General features: G+C 40.8%; 1 protein-coding gene across 1 annotated transcript in view; it reads left to right on the top strand.

The window, feature by feature from the left end:
* Positions 1 to 15,761, top strand: part of LOC135710448 (sushi, von Willebrand factor type A, EGF and pentraxin domain-containing protein 1-like) — a 31,140-nt gene extending 15,379 nt beyond the window's left edge. The window contains exons 5-9 of the mRNA XM_065233021.1: positions 22 to 1,304; positions 11,873 to 12,017; positions 12,078 to 13,979; positions 14,047 to 15,522; positions 15,581 to 15,761. Coding sequence (XP_065089093.1) covers positions 22 to 1,304; positions 11,873 to 12,017; positions 12,078 to 13,979; positions 14,047 to 15,522; positions 15,581 to 15,741 — 4,967 coding nt within the window. The 3' untranslated portion in view covers positions 15,742 to 15,761. The remainder of the gene's footprint in view (positions 1 to 21; positions 1,305 to 11,872; positions 12,018 to 12,077; positions 13,980 to 14,046; positions 15,523 to 15,580) is intronic.
* Positions 15,762 to 15,997: the final 236 nt, after the last annotated feature.

Raw genomic sequence — 15,997 nt, 5'->3', positions numbered from 1 at the left:
TTTCATGTATTTTTATTACAGAAATTCTGTGCCCTCCACTACCGAAGATCCCGTTCGGAGAGTACGACCCGACGGATTGCGCTGAACAGAAATCGGCTCATGGTTCCAACTGTACTCTGATTTGCAATTTCGGCTTCGAGCTCAAAGGAGGTCCCTCGACAAAATCTTGCGGAGGTAAGCGAAACGGCATTTGGACCCAGAAGACCAAGACTCCACGTTGCGTCGACGTTACTCCACCGCATCTCATGTGTCCCAATAACTACACACTACAAATGCATGACGATTACAACTATGCCATCGTCAAGCGGCTAAATCGACCTTACGCATTTGATAATGGTGGCGACAATTTTACCTTCTGGTCCAAACCGGCGATCAAAGACAATGGTACAAAACTGTACAATGGAACGCATCTTTTCACGTATGTCGCACTTGATTCGTTTAAAAATAAGGCCAAGTGTAACTTTACTGTTACAGTGATGGACAAAACTGCTCCGGTGATTGAAAGCTGTTACAATCCAGCTCCATTCTACATATCATCGTCAAAAAACAATAACGAGACTTATGTAACATGGGATGAACCAACAGTATTTGACAATTCTAATGAAAATATCACGATGACTCGCAGTATTGATTTTGGATATTTAGACGTTGGAGAATATGAAGTGATCTACCATGCGGAGGATTCTGCAGGTAATGCAGCTGAGTGCATGGTAAACGTAACAGTTAAGGAGTACAAATGTGAAAATCTACCTTCGCCACCCAACGGGCAAACGATATGTGCGAAAAATGCTTCCCATACATGGTGTGAAGTTTCGTGTCTCTTTGATCATACATTCCACGATCGAGAGGACAATTCTGCCATATTGCTTTGTAACAATCGAAATCCAAAATGGCATAAGGATACGATTCCGGAATGCACAGCTATAGAAAAACCCACTGCTGTTGAAGAAGTTATAACAATAAGCCTAGGCTCAGATACAACCACGCTTTGCAATGATGATGGTGCAACTAAGGGAGAACTAGAGGACTTATTCACGCATAACATGAGAGATTATTTGTGTGGATCGCAAGAGGACTGCAGCATAACTACGATAATTCCTGCATGCGATGATGTACAACAACCGGATGACACGTCTAAGTATCACATTGTGAAAAGGGAAATCAGTGAAGAGGTTCGAACTAAATCTAGGAAGCAGAATGTTAAGCGGGATGACCGGGCCATTATCAAAATTAATGTGTATACCAAACTATCCAAGCGGCTTGGATTGTGGAAGCAGGATGGAAAGAAGTCCGACAACATTAAGGTAATGAGTTTTTTTTCTAAATCAAACGAACCACTGTTTAAGTCGTTATTTTGCATGGGTGTATTGTGTTCATATTAGCGAGAACTTAACGTCCAAAGTAATTGTTTACGTTTTGAGTTAGGCCCTTCTGGCATGCTTTCGGTTTGGTTATTAGTTCGGTTTGAACGCTTACTAACACTCCTCCTCGATCAGATGTAGACGAATTCCGATCTCCAAGCGTAACTTCTCAACAATATAGCTCTGATTTTCCTCAAATATGGTGGTCGAACACCAACTTCCTTCATCCATCGTTTGGTCCAGACAAGCACCTGGCAGGCCCCCTTCTGCAAGCGCCACGAGCTTAGCTTCAGTGGAACTTAAGACAATGCACGTTTGCTTCGTCCATTCGTCCACCACCGAACATTATGCGGTTGCCACAGTTCGACTTACTGTCGCGCCAATCTGCCTCGTGGCTTTAGTCCAATCTTGAGTATTTGCACAGAACAGAAGGGGAAGTGCAAACAAATCGGTGAATCAAAAAGTGCTCGTTTTTCTGCTCAACGAGCGATGTGTTGTGGTAGCGTTCCACACGGGCTTTCTATGTGCACTCACACTATCATAGCATGCTGCCTATCTTAACTGCAGGCCGAAGATGCCTTCTACCGCTAGGTGCGCTAGTGTTCGCAAATGACAAGTGGAGCCACTTTCTGATTCGATGTTCCACTCCTGTGGTATTTGGTCAGCTGGACTTTTGTGCCAAAATCGAGACACACGATGTCTGGCCTTGTGTGCTACGTACAGGGGCAGTGATGGAAAAGTTCGCGAAAACTCACTATGACTCGCGAACTTTTCCCTTGGTGAACTTTGTGAAATATCGCGAACTTTTCCAACACTGTACAGGGGTCAGGAGGTCCCCGATCAGACCCAAATAGTTGTGGTTATTGAGTAGCTGATCCTTCTCCTCCATCTGCTGTAGAGGGAATCTTCGATAGTTTTGCTTTGTGCAAACCAAACCGTTGTAACAGACAATAGATTTCTGCCAACGGATCTGGCATAACTCAAACTATCTTTGCATTTAATAATTTATTCTCGTCTGGATTACAATTCAAAGTTGTAACGATTTTCTTCTTTTTACATTTTCACGCAGTGGTAATCGGCCTGAGGATCACCCGGTTTATCTCACCTGCTTCACTCTGTGTTCCCACCAGTGCTGTAAATTTTCATATCATTCGATTGAAGATGAACCACTACAACCATTCAATCAATTCTGTGTAAACGAATTTTCACATGACCATAATTTGAAGAGCCCCTTTCTCATTCGAAGCTCATTGTCACTGTCAATTGAGTCACTCAGTATCATTTGATATACGACAGTGGAGTATGGAAGAAATCCAGGAAAATGGTCCCGAACAGACAAGTCGACCCGATGTCGGATCAATGTAAGGTTAATTTAAGGTCGATGTCGACCCAATGTCGTGTTAATGTCGGGTCAATTTTGGGTTTTTGTCGGGTCAATGTCGGGTCAAAATCGGGTTGGGGTTTGATAGAAGTCAGGTTGGTGTCGGGTTGGCTTAGCTTTTTCGCCGGAATGTCGACCAGAGCTCCGTTACACTCCGGTTACACTCAATCGAATGATATATAGCGTTTCTCAAATGAGAATGATCCATGCCTTCGTCAAATGACTAAGCAACTGATATCACCCATTCGGAGGAGGTCCCCTTTGATAGCGAATAGCTACTTTTCTCATTTTCATCAAAAATGTTCAAATGATTTTGAGAATTTACAGCACTGGTTCCCACACCATATGAAAAATCCATGTAAATTTCTACGATATATAGCGCAAACGTTATTAACGCTAGATTTGGGGTAAATTTACACGATATTTCATGTAAATTTAACCGTAATATCGGATAAATCAGCAATGTTGTATGGAAGCTTCTACACAATTGCTATTTTTACGCGAATATCAAGGTGATATGATCTAGAAGCCAGGGATACCATTAAATGAAATTTTCACTTTTTCCAGGGGATAAGTATTTGCTACCGGAAAACATACAATAACAAAACTGCTTCCCCATGGTTGCTGGGACGCAGCAATTAACCACTTCATTCAGGCAGTTAAAATGACGTTTACTACCACTCGAGCTTTGAAATAAAACATTATTTTGAGATTTTGACGTAGGACTACGTCTTTGATTTCTATATGGGGGTACACTTTGTAAAAACCGAAAATGAATCATGTAACAAAATTATGAAAGATTTTGATCGTTAATAACTCAGCTGCCCCTGGACCAATTTCAATAATTTTACCACCAATCGATCAGAAATATTCTTACGCATCTGTTAAATTTAAGAATTTACCATTTTTAAAAAATGTACAAATGTGCAACTATTGCTATGATAATTAAAATTATCACCGATTGTCTGTGAAAAGTGATTTCCTTAACACAGATTTCAGAGTTGAATTGCAATCGGTCTCACAAAACGGTGTTTATTCAATCCCCGCGTGGTGAGTGGTGGTGTTCTCCGGTACACAACGAAAGGCTCCCCGCAAGCAGCTAGCGATCAAGGTTGACCTCAACCGCTGATCGGATTTAGTTCCAATTATCGTGTGTGGCGATCTCCGGTCGTCGGCATCATCATCATCAGCAGCAGCAGCAGCAGCAGCAGTGCTTTCGGTACGTGACGTTGAACATTGTTCTCTAGTACATCCCACATGAGCATCCATAGAAGTAGGAAGAAGCCGCACCGCTATTGATCGGAATCAGTAGCTCTTCGTGAGTTGCTGTGGGTCATCTATGCCGAGCGCATCATACTAAAGAGTATAAACGAAGAACACTTCGCTCAAATTCCTATTCCTACACAAAACATAATCTCCTGCTGCAGTTAACAAATAACATTTATTACATAAGACCACGTAGTCCTACGTCCCCATTGCGTACAATCCCATAGGGCTGTCCCTTATAGTTTTTCTTCTAGAACCACGAGAAAAGTAGCCATCATTTGTGCGTTTCATAAAAAATAGAAATTAGTTGGTCCAGTTTTGTGGAATCGCTGGTAGAAAGTCACACCAAAACTGCTTGACAAAGTGGTCAATTATGGTGATGCAAATTTAATACCTGAAATCGTAATAATAGCGTCCGAGATTAACTTCCTAGAAAACTCGAAGTGGCAGTGCAAGTGCCTTTGTATTTGTGGATGCAGGATCGTATCGATGCCAATCATACAAGGTCTGACCCAACTGGCTTATTGATATTAGTGACATGTGGAAATATTTAGTGGTGTTCGTATTTCATTGCAATATTAATCTTTTTACACGAAACTTGTTTTTTGTGACGTCACATCTGCTGTTGGCAGTAGGGAATGTTGTGCTGACGTGACGTCGTCATTCGGTTGCTCAGCAATGTTTACAACATTTCTGCTTCTTACACCAGCAAGCTGCCTGTTGTTCCAGACCTTGTATGATTTACATCGGGATCGTATCACCTTAAACGAGAAAAGATTTTACGCGATAGTACAAATTCAGATTTTTTTTTCTGTGCACAGTGACTCTTCTGGTCCTGCTCCTTTGGCCTCCAAACACCAACGTCCAATTAATCATATCTTCAGGCCATTTTCCACAAAGATGACGCTGTTCTGCTACTGTGTTACCTGACCTATAACGAATATACGTTGTATACGAGTACCCCGAATACAACGTATAGTTCGTCTAATTTTACATTGCAAATGCTATGCAAAATTAGACGAGTCATACGTTGTATTCGGGGTACTCGTATACAACGTATATTCGTTATAAGTCAGGTAACACAGTAGTAGCATAGAGGTAACTCTAAGACCACTGGGTCCCGAAGAAAATCATTATTATTTTTGGCTCACTCAGTACCAGAACAACGGTCCCAAGCAGTCCCAAGCTATTTCACTCACCCTGCATATTCTGCATGAATCCACACACCCCTGATGTTATCTGTCAAACTTTCATAGCGAATCAAAACAAACATAGTGTAGTAATAGAATTTCAACTAGAATAGGGTACGTTAATCGTTTGCTTGGGACCAATAGGCTACTAAAGTGGTGAGCCAATTTAAAATCGTTAGTTTCGTATTGATTGTTGGTAGTAGTTTTACCCGCTTTACTATCAGCCCCTAGAGAGGCAAAAAAAATCAAATTTGATTGAGAAAATTCGCTATCACGAACTCAATCTTTGAACATGCCATGTATTTTGATAACACTCGATTTGTGATTTCCCTTTCACATACTACAAAATAGAGTACCTGACACTGCAAAACATGTCCTTTTTTACATATTCTGCACAAAATATACTTTCTGCCCCCCGCATTCATGAAAAAATGGCGCGAAATCCTGTCAGGGGTGGGCAAGGGGCGGGGCTTACAAAGTATTTTCTGTGCAGAATATGTAAAAAAGGAGGGACTTCGGATTTTAGCAAAGATATCTAATTAACAAGATATCCCACTAATCAATTCCTCATACAAGGCATATAATTACCACCCGTATGTGATCGCAGTGCCATCTGTTGAGTGCACATTGTAACTGTTGGGAGTTCCCCGCCAACTTCACCACCTGGGCTCAATAAATGACAGGTGTCAGCATGATAGATGTCAATGCGGACGTTGATGATTAGCCGAGGAAAGAAGACGAAATCATCATCATTATATTGCGATAGCAAGATTCTCACTTGTTTGTGATTGTTCCGATTTTCAATCATTACAACTGTATACGCAACAGAAACACTTGAGAAAACAATCACACATCCAAGCGCGCATCATGATGTGCTTGTAATATGTTTTGCTTTCGAGCAAAAGAGTTGTCAATATACCACCGGTATCAGTAAGATGCAAACCTCTAATAGTAATTGATGATTTGCGGAGCTGGTGCTCAAAAGAATCTTAATAAGCATAGAAGTAAGCATGGGGAAAGCATTCACTCTCTCTAAAGAATTATTCCAACACCCCAGTCACTGTAAATGCAACGTATCGAAATCATTGCTAAACGTAATAAAATATGCCGTCTTCTTTGGCCAACGCAGCACGCATTCTATTCATAAATTACATTGGAATAATCATTATTTTCCTATTTTATAACGTAGGAAGTATTTGACAACGCCGGTGAAAGCAAACGCAAACGGAAGTAGCCGAAGCTGAATGAAGACGATGAGTGATGACACTGCTTCGTGTTTTGATTTGCGCTGTATCGTCCGCTCAGTTGTGTGGGTTTGTACATGTATAGATGTTGGTGTGCGTGTTTTCTTCCAACGCTGCAGTTCAACGTCATCTCGTCACAAACCGTTTGGCGCTGTTATCTGTCTCCAAAAAATCCAAAGAGTGAAGGGGGTCTGATTTTAGTCTAACTGCATATATAGATGTACCATACATGTTTTGACCACACTGCCCTCTGTTATCAATTGACGGAACTAAGTGTATGCGTAATTTCTGATTATCATTAAGAACAGCAGTGACATATCTAACCTAACACCAACACAGCCAGTTCATGAAAGCATCCTGGAAAATGATAAATATACCTCCATCATTTTTCTTGTCTATTTTGGTATATGTTGCAGAGATGCGCAAAATATATCAAAACGGCCAGGTCTACAGTGCAGCATTTAAGTAACATCAGAGCCTGTTGAAGTCAAAGATTTAAACACAATACTTAAGAATCCAATAAATGGATGAAACGTGGACATTAGAGTGATGCAAAATTTGAAATTTTCGCTCCACAATACTTAAACGATTCCAAATCGGATCCTGACTAACCTCTCAAAATTTTGACCCCTTTTTTTGAGAAACTGAGATGGCACAAACCATTTGAAGTTTGTATGGGAATTACTATGGTAAAACCAAGATTTTTGTTCATGTCTATCTAATAATTCACCATATCGGTCTTCTTCAAAAGCTTTCAACTGTACTTATAGGAAATTTTCCCAGCTACAACTTTGCTCAAACCACTTTTTGGTTAAAAGCAACGATCGAAAGTTATCAATGGTTCAATGCGCTGATGCCTTATGATCATGCTCAATCAACTGCTCAGCAGGCAACATTGGTGTTTCTGGGGCGTTGAATAGGACACAAAAATCATGGCTAATATGTCACACTGCAAAATACAGTGTTGCCTACAGAGCAGCTGCTTGATCATGTCATAAGTTTACCAATCTCTTAAATAATTAATAACTTTTTCCTGTCTCGTTTTACATAGAAACGATCTTCAGAAAAGTTGTAGCTGAGAAAATTTTCTATAAGAATGGCTATCAAACTGTTTCGCAGCTCAATATGGAAAAAGACTAGAATGCAATGAACAAAAAGTTGAGATTTCCCATAGTAATTTACATGTAAACTTCAACTGGCTTGTGCGAAGTCTGTTCCTAACCAAATGAGTTGTAACTTTGGGAGGCTAATCAGGACCCGATTTGAAACCATTTAAGCACTGTGGAACGAAAAAGTCAAATTTTGCATCAGTCTAGTGGACATCTCGTACCGTACGATCCGTTGTATTGTTATTTATAAATGATTGGTTGTTGGGAGCATCTAGTCTAAAAAAAAACTGAAGGGATGCTCTATCTTCCTTTAGTGGTCCGGACATGAGCACTAACTCTTGTCCTAGCCCTTCAAGGCCTATGGTTATAGCGCCATTACTCGCTTTCTGAAAAGAGATGAATGAAATGAAAAAAAAAGGGAAAAGAAGCTAGTTTTATGGGCATCTTTAAGACAAAGTTCACCGAATCGAAAATTAGATTTCTTTTTAGGTGCGTTTTTATTTTCGTAAAAATACAGGGAAAAAACATAAAAAAATTCCTTTCCTCAGATTCCTGCGAAAATTCACAAGCAAATACATGTTTTCCGTCTCATCATAAAAAAAAAAAACTAGACACTCAGCAAAACCGAAAGGTCGCTGAATCGTGTTTTGTTGAGTCAACCTTTATGTCATGATGACTAGAAAATGGTTTTGCACATGAATCTCCTTAAAAAATCAGAAAAAAAATTGATGTCTTTAGATTTCTGTTATCTCTACCCAATACCTTTACAAAAATCAAAACGTAATTTGGAGCACATATCGTGGTAGGGGTAAACAATAGTTGCAATTTCCAAACCTACGACTGGATGCCTTCCTTCGAATAACAACTGAAGTGCGGTAAAAAATCGGTAGAACTGTTTCAAACACACAGTTGGTACTTGAGCGGGTCGGTTTTCATCTCTTTTTGCCAGTGGTGGCGGGGGGGACACCCCTCACCATCCCTCTCCAAAGGGGGAGTTTGGTAAAGAGAGATGAAAAAACCGATTTGTACCTTCCTTAAAAGTTGTCCTAGCTCTCTATTCTAATATCTATATGCAATCTTCACACTGCCGTACTCTAACTGAACTATCAACTCTATGCTTTCATCTACTCCATCTATCGTATAAAAATTACCACTACAGTCTGTTATTTGAAATTAGCATCTTCAACTATGTAAATCGTTGACTTCACGTAGAAGTAATACTAAAACATATAGTCAAAAAAAACGTAATTATTTTTTCGGAGCCGTGAACGTCCCCTTAACTGGATATCTGTGTGTGTGAGTTTGTTTCTTCACGCTAGCTGACCAGAGTTCAACCAACAATCAATACGAAACTAACGATTATAAATTGGCTCACCACTTTAGTAGCCTATTGGTCCCAAGCAAACGATTAACGTACCCTATTCTAGTTGAAATTCTATTACTACACTATGTTTGTTTTGATTCGCTATGAAAGTTTGACAGATAACATCAGGGGTGTGTGGATTCATGCAGAACATGCAGGGGTGAGTGAAATAGCTTGGGACTGCTTGGGACCGTTGTTCTGGTACTGAGTGAGCCAACAATAATAATGATTTTCTTCGGGACCCAGTGGTCTTAGAGTTACCTCTATGGTTGTACCAACAATCAATACAAAACTAACGATTTTAAATTGGCTCACTACTTGACTAGCCTATTGGTCCCAAGCAAACGATTAACGTACCCTATTCTAGTCAAAATTCTAGCACTGCACCAAGGGCCATCAACATTTTCCAAAAGAGTTAATTTTCTGAACATGTCTCAACTAAAATTCATATCAAAAGGTTCTTTTCAGGGCAATCATAGTCATACTAAAGTGTATAAACAGAGAGAACCCCGCTAAAATTCCTATTCCTACACAAAACACAAGCTCCCCTGTTTGCAGCTAATTTTTGTCTGTATAAGCTGATCTGCAGCTAAAATTGTTTGTTGGGCTGCTGCGGTTAACAAAAATATTTACTATATCATACCACGTAGCTCTACGTCATCATTGCGTACAACCCCATTGGGCTGTCTCTTGTAGTTTTTTTTACTGATGCATATAATTATTATTTTTAACTCGCTTAAGCTCTCTTTAAAATTCCTATTCAATTCACCTCATCTGAATTCTTCTGAAAATTCACTTGGAATTCTTCGTAAAATTCTCTAAAAACTGTTTAAAATTCATCGCAGAAATCCTTTGGAATTATATTCTAAAAAATCGATTCCATTGGTATATTGTATGGAATTTTACACATAGCTACTTAAAATGTTTACTATGAACTCTCACAATTGACATGGAGATCTTCATCTCAGCACTTCTTTACCTACTATCGTCAGGAGTAAATAAAGTCTCAGAGTGTTCATTTGTTGGAAAACGATGCACCTTCATGCAAAAAATCATAGCTCGAAGACTTCATTCACTTCATTGTATCTTCAAAAACATGGAAGGACAGGGTTATTGCAGATAATTTTGTTGAGATCTTTGTATTTGCATTTTCACATAATCTTGATTTTATATTACCGAATAGAGATTCCAAAATATATAGCATTTCCTAGTTCCTACTAACAAAAATGTTCCCTCCCGTGACATCAATGAAGGTAGTATGGGTTCCCTGCACTTTGTTAAGTAGATGTTGGACCAATTCTCCTTCCTATCCCCTGCGTTTGTAAGGATGTGGTCAGGTATATAATGCGATGCTGGATGTATTGGTTGACTATTAAATAGCCCCTCACGATTTGAACAATCGTATATGCCCTGCTTTGCTATATAGGCTTCTGAAAACATCGAAGATGGAGCTCCGCATTCAAGATCCAGTTGTGGAAGCAACCAGGCACGAATTATATACCGCAGGCATCGGTTGACCTGCAGCTTTTGGGTGTTCTCAGCTGATACACACCACGACTCGTTGGTGTATAACAACACAGATTGAATTGAAAATTCGGCTTTTGATGCGTTGACTTGCCTGTATTGATCTCCATACATTTCGTAAACACATACAAGCAGCCCTAGCCTTCTTGATTCGTGAACCGCATATCGCTCTTTGTCCCGCCATCTTATGCTATCTGGCTGCCAAAATATTGGAAAATTTCGAATTTCTCCACTGCTTGCTGCTCGATGATGCTGGAGTCCTAGATGTCAAGGTGAAATTTGCTTCAAGATTCTTCTCGTCACGATGATCATATCGTCGCCGTAGATAATAATGTACGTTAGCATAGCATTCGTCCATCGTACGTACAAGCATGGATCCGAGTTCGTTGGCTGGAATGCCGAGTCTTTTAAAACAGAATCAATTTGTTTGGTTCCATACGCGCGCTGATGGCTTCAGGCCGTACATACTCCTCAAACAGCAGACAGTTTGTTCGTCACCCATGCTATCTCTATACGGTTGACGCATGTAGACGGTTTCATCGAGCATTCCGTTCTTCACCGTACTCTTCAGATTCTTCATCTATAGGCTCAGTCGGTTCTTCCGGTCTTGCCGCGGCATCGTGGAAATCCAGACTCACGAAAGTTCGTACTTGATAAGGAAACGATACTGACACATTCTACGTGAAGTTACAACGGTGCTTTGCCTGTTTTTTTTTTGAAAGTTTTTGTACTGTAATAAAAGAAATGAGAAGTAACCGCTAAATATTATTGCAGATTTGGAAAATGCGCTAAATTTCCTATAGTAAATGATCAAGCGTTTCTAATTTGAGTAGCTCAAAACGTTTTGTTGAGCAGTTTTTTTTTTCCTTTGCTACCAATGCTACCGACGTGCCAGGAAGGCAGCTCCCACACACCTGGACCCTACCTATCGACCCATCAACTCATGAACCGGGGACCAACGGCTTTACTTCCCATCCGAAGGAAGGCGTGATCAGAGATGTTATGCCTCAGAACATCCCGGCGGCGCCGACTGGGATTGAACCCAGGCCTGCTGGGGTGAGAGGTAATCACGCTTACCACTACACCACCGGCGCCGTTGGTCTTTTGTTGAGCAGTTGTTGAGTATTGTAGTTGAGAAGTGCAAAGCGTTGTAACGGCACGTCACATAGTCGCTCACCAAATCATTTTGAGCTACTCAAATCATAAACTCTTGGTCAATTCTTATAGGAAATTTATCACACTTTCCAAATTTGCAAAATATACACATTTTTGTAGACTTTGAACGCCTAATTAATAAATATGAAGTGAAAAGATGTGCGCCAACAATTTTCCATTGTATATGGCAATTTATGAAGAATGGACTTGAAAACAATTTTTAAAAATTTAGGAATAATTCAAGCTATTTATCTATACTCGTATATTTCACAATTTCAGAGAGTGAAGGCAGAGCTACAAAATATCAACAACAATGAAAAATTGAGAAAACGTCTTGGTGACATGAATATGGACCTCAGCATTCTAAAGCTTGACGAAACAATACGCTGCCAAAATGGCAGTGTAGCCAAGAAACTAGTTTGCGGTTAGTATGAATTAATTCGTAAATGTGATTCATTCAAAACGTGCTAATGTACCATTGCAGTTCAGTGTCCTAGAGGAACATATCACAACTTAACTACAAACACCTGCAATTCCTGTCCTATTGGAAGCTACAACGAGTTAACAGGCCAAGCGAATTGTATCCATTGTTCACCAGCTCATTCAACAAGAAAACCCAATAGTAAGCATTCGTCCGAATGTAAACCTCAGTGTCCTCCGGGAACAGTAGCCAAGCTTAAACTAATGAAGAAAGAAAAAGTTCAGAAGTACCACAAGAGCCTGGTGCCGTTTTGCCGGAAGTGTGAACCGGGAGAATATCAAGGGTTGTACAATAGAATAAGCTGTGATAAATGTCCACCTGACCATATTTCTCCTCGAGGATCTACGTCGATAGCAGATTGCGCTCCGAAACATAGTCAACCATGCTTAACGGAGTTCTCCATTTGTGGACCACGTGGACAATGTATTCCAGAGCCTTTGAACGACGAACTGTATAGTTGCGTATGTGAGGAAGGCTTCGTAGGGTCACACTGCGAGAAACAGTTGAACGCGTGTGCCTCTGCTCCGTGCTATAATGCTGGTACGTGCGTGTCAATTAATGCAACATCTTTCAAATGTGTTTGTCCGAATTCATACAGTGGTCAGCTTTGTGAGCAATTCATCGACCCTTGTCGGCACGATTCATGTTTCAACGGAGGAATGTGCGTCGAAAGTGAAGGTGTTTCAAACTGCGAATGTCCACTTGGTTTCGACGGCAGTCGTTGTGAAATCGAGAAGAATTTTTGCACACCCAACCCTTGTGAGAATGGTGGAGATTGTTGGAGCAATGGAGAAGGATTCAGCTGTTCCTGTCCTCCAGGGAAAATGGGGAAACGGTGTCATCTGAAGCCCTGTGATTACTTGCCATGTCCAAAGAATGCTATCTGCGTCAATGTGGATCATGTGAGAGCGGATAGAGAAAGCTACCGATGTGTGTGCCCGAAAGGATTGAAAGGAATAAACTGCAGTGAGATAGATAACCCTTGCGATCGCGCTCCTTGCAAAAACAATGGCGACTGTAAGCCTGCCAAACTTCGGAATTCAGATACTGACTATATGGATTTAGCAAATGACGAAATTTACATGAAAGTGACCTGTGAATGTCCACCTTATTTCTACGGACAATTTTGTGAAATTCTAACGACTCCAGACTTTGTGATGTCCTTTGAAAAGTCCGGCGTTAATGACTACGTGAAAATTGCTGGACCCAAGCGCAACCTGTCAGAAATTTCACTTTGTACGTGGATTCAAACTAGTGACGATTTTAACTATGGATCAGTTATATCTTATGCCACATCAAATATGGATAATGCCTTCACCTTCACCGATTACAGCGGATTTGTACTTTACGTATCCGGAGATCACGTGGTGACCAATGTTTACATCAATGATGGTATATGGCACTTCATTTGTCTGGCCTGGACAAGCCATAAAGGTTTGTATGAAATTTTTCTGGACGGTCAGCTTCACACTACAGGATACGGACTAAGTAGTGGAAAGGCGATAGAAGCAAATGGTTTGTTCGTGATCGGCCAAGAACAGGACTCCCTTGGAGGTGATTTCAGCGAGACAGAATCGTTTGTAGGGAAGCTAGCTTACTTGGATTTATGGAGTCGAGCGCTCAGTGGTTACGAAGTAAGGGATCTCTACCATAGCTGTGAGCCCTACCAAGGTGATTTGGTCAAATGGACTGATCTGAAATCGAAAATCGTTGGAACAGTGAAACTCCAGAGATCCGAGTTCTGCAGACATTGCGAAAGAAATTTGACGCTACAAAATGGCCACATAAACTATTTTGACAACGGAGCCTATCTTCGTTGCGACGAAGGATACAAACTGCATGGTCCATCGGAAATTGTCTGCTTACGAACATCCAGCTGGAGTGATACGAGTAGTTTTTGCAAACGTTAGTGCACGACTTCATTGTGTAAACGGTAAATAAGTAAGTGTTCAAACTTTTTTTTTTATTCCAGTGATTCGCTGCGGTTCTTTAAGTTCAATCCTGAACGGCAGAGTGATTATGTCCAAATCGAGTTACAAAGGAATAGCCCGATTCGTTTGCGATGAAGGATTTTATCTGTCGGGAGCTGATTTTGCTCATTGTACCATTCATGGAAATTGGTCAGAGTCATTACCAGAATGCATAAGTATGATTAAGTGTCCTGCGTTGACGGCACAGCCGGATTCGTACATAATCTATGCAACGGAAAGTGGAGTGTTGAACAAAGTATTTGAAAACTATGCTCTGGGAACACTGGCAGAAGTACAGTGCAATGAAGGATACTCATCGTACGGAGAAAACCTTCTAACGTGTTTGGATACTGGTAGCTGGGACGTAGCCTTACCTGAATGCACTCCAGATATCCTGGAAAACACTACTGAAACAATCACGGCATCGACTGTTTCTCAATCAAAAGCTCCAAGTATTATCAAAATAAATCGGCGGCCAGATATTCGTTTTTGGAAACAACTGAAAGACTATTTGTTCTACGGATGTAATCCATCCGATCCCAGGAAAAGGTCTTCATTTTGCGAAAAACCAGGAGCTGCTCCAACTAGATTCACCGACTTATCGATATTCGATCTACCTGTATCGGACGATTACTATAACATGGACGTCAAATTGCTGGAGCGATTAGAGTGGACAACCAAACCGGATGCAACTATGAAGCTGGGAAACCTCTTGGATTACATCCTGTACGGAACGAACGATCCAATTGTTGAATCCCAGCGATTAACAAAAGAAACCGAAGATGCCTATCGTTTCGTGATCTGTCTGTTCATTGATATCATCATGATGGACCGAGAGGTGACCTTTGATGATGAAATTTACCTAGATATCAACTCAAGAGAGAACACGAACGAGAAAATCAAAAGTCTACTAAAAAATGTTGTTCAGCCCATCTACGAAGCGCATCAGCGAGAACTGGACGACGAACGACATCAGGAAATTGAAAATCAAAGGAATGCACTCAAGAAGATTGTGGCACTTGCTGAAGCAGAGCGTATTCTTGTCCAACGGTGCAGATTGAGTGCAGTACCGGAACCACCAATTGACAGTAGAATATTGACAATTGAAACGACCTCCATGGAAACGCGAATGGTAGATCTGCGAATCGAGAAACTTCGGAAACGGTACGATACGCTCGAGGTAGGTGCTCGAGTGAAGTACGGATGCAATTCAGGTTTCACTATGAAAGGCAAAGGCTACGTAGAATGCACTAAGGAAGGCCATTGGAGCCACTTTGACAGTTTTTGTGAAGGCGTTCTCTGTGAGCAGCCAACGGTACCGCAAGGTATGGTGATTGCAGCAAGTTCGATTGATTCTCGGTACTACTATGATGATGAGATTGAATACCGCTGCCAGGAAGGATATGCCATGCAGGGCCATCCCATCATAAAATGTTCTATCGATGGAACATGGTCACCAATTGTAGCGAGATGCTTTAGTATGTTCACATTGTACCAGTAGAAATTTCAATGATAGCAACTAAATTTTATTTACAGAAATATCTTGTGGAAGGCCTAAAACAAGTAACACAGCAAAGATTATCTCCGGGAGCTCCTATCAATTTAATGAGTGGCTGAAAATTCTTTGCGAAGACAAACGCGTCGTGGAAACGAAATGTCAAGCTAATGGAAAGTGGACATCATTTGATGATTGCTAGTCTGGCTATAAGCGTAAAAGTATCATATGTGATGTGAATAAATACTTTTGTAATCATTCAAATTAAAAAAATGCATTTTCTGTTTAATTATTTTTCATTAAAGCCGAAATTCATATCCCTCCTGTTCAGGGCTACTCATACTCATAGGCTACAAATATCGTGTATCTAGTATTGTCGCGCTTACCGGCGCCGGTGGTGTAGTGGTAAGCGTGACTGCTTTCTCACCCCAATGAGTCTGGGTTCAATCCCAGCCGAG

The sequence above is a fragment of the Ochlerotatus camptorhynchus genome, unplaced genomic scaffold (genome assembly GCF_037179485.1).
Source record: "Ochlerotatus camptorhynchus isolate MF236.1 unplaced genomic scaffold, CSIRO-AGI_Acam_v1.1 ptg000383l, whole genome shotgun sequence".
NCBI classification, from domain to species: domain Eukaryota; kingdom Metazoa; phylum Arthropoda; class Insecta; order Diptera; family Culicidae; genus Ochlerotatus; species Ochlerotatus camptorhynchus.
The sequence above is the reverse complement of the archived record's forward strand: the minus strand, read 5'-3'. Positions and strand labels throughout refer to the sequence as shown.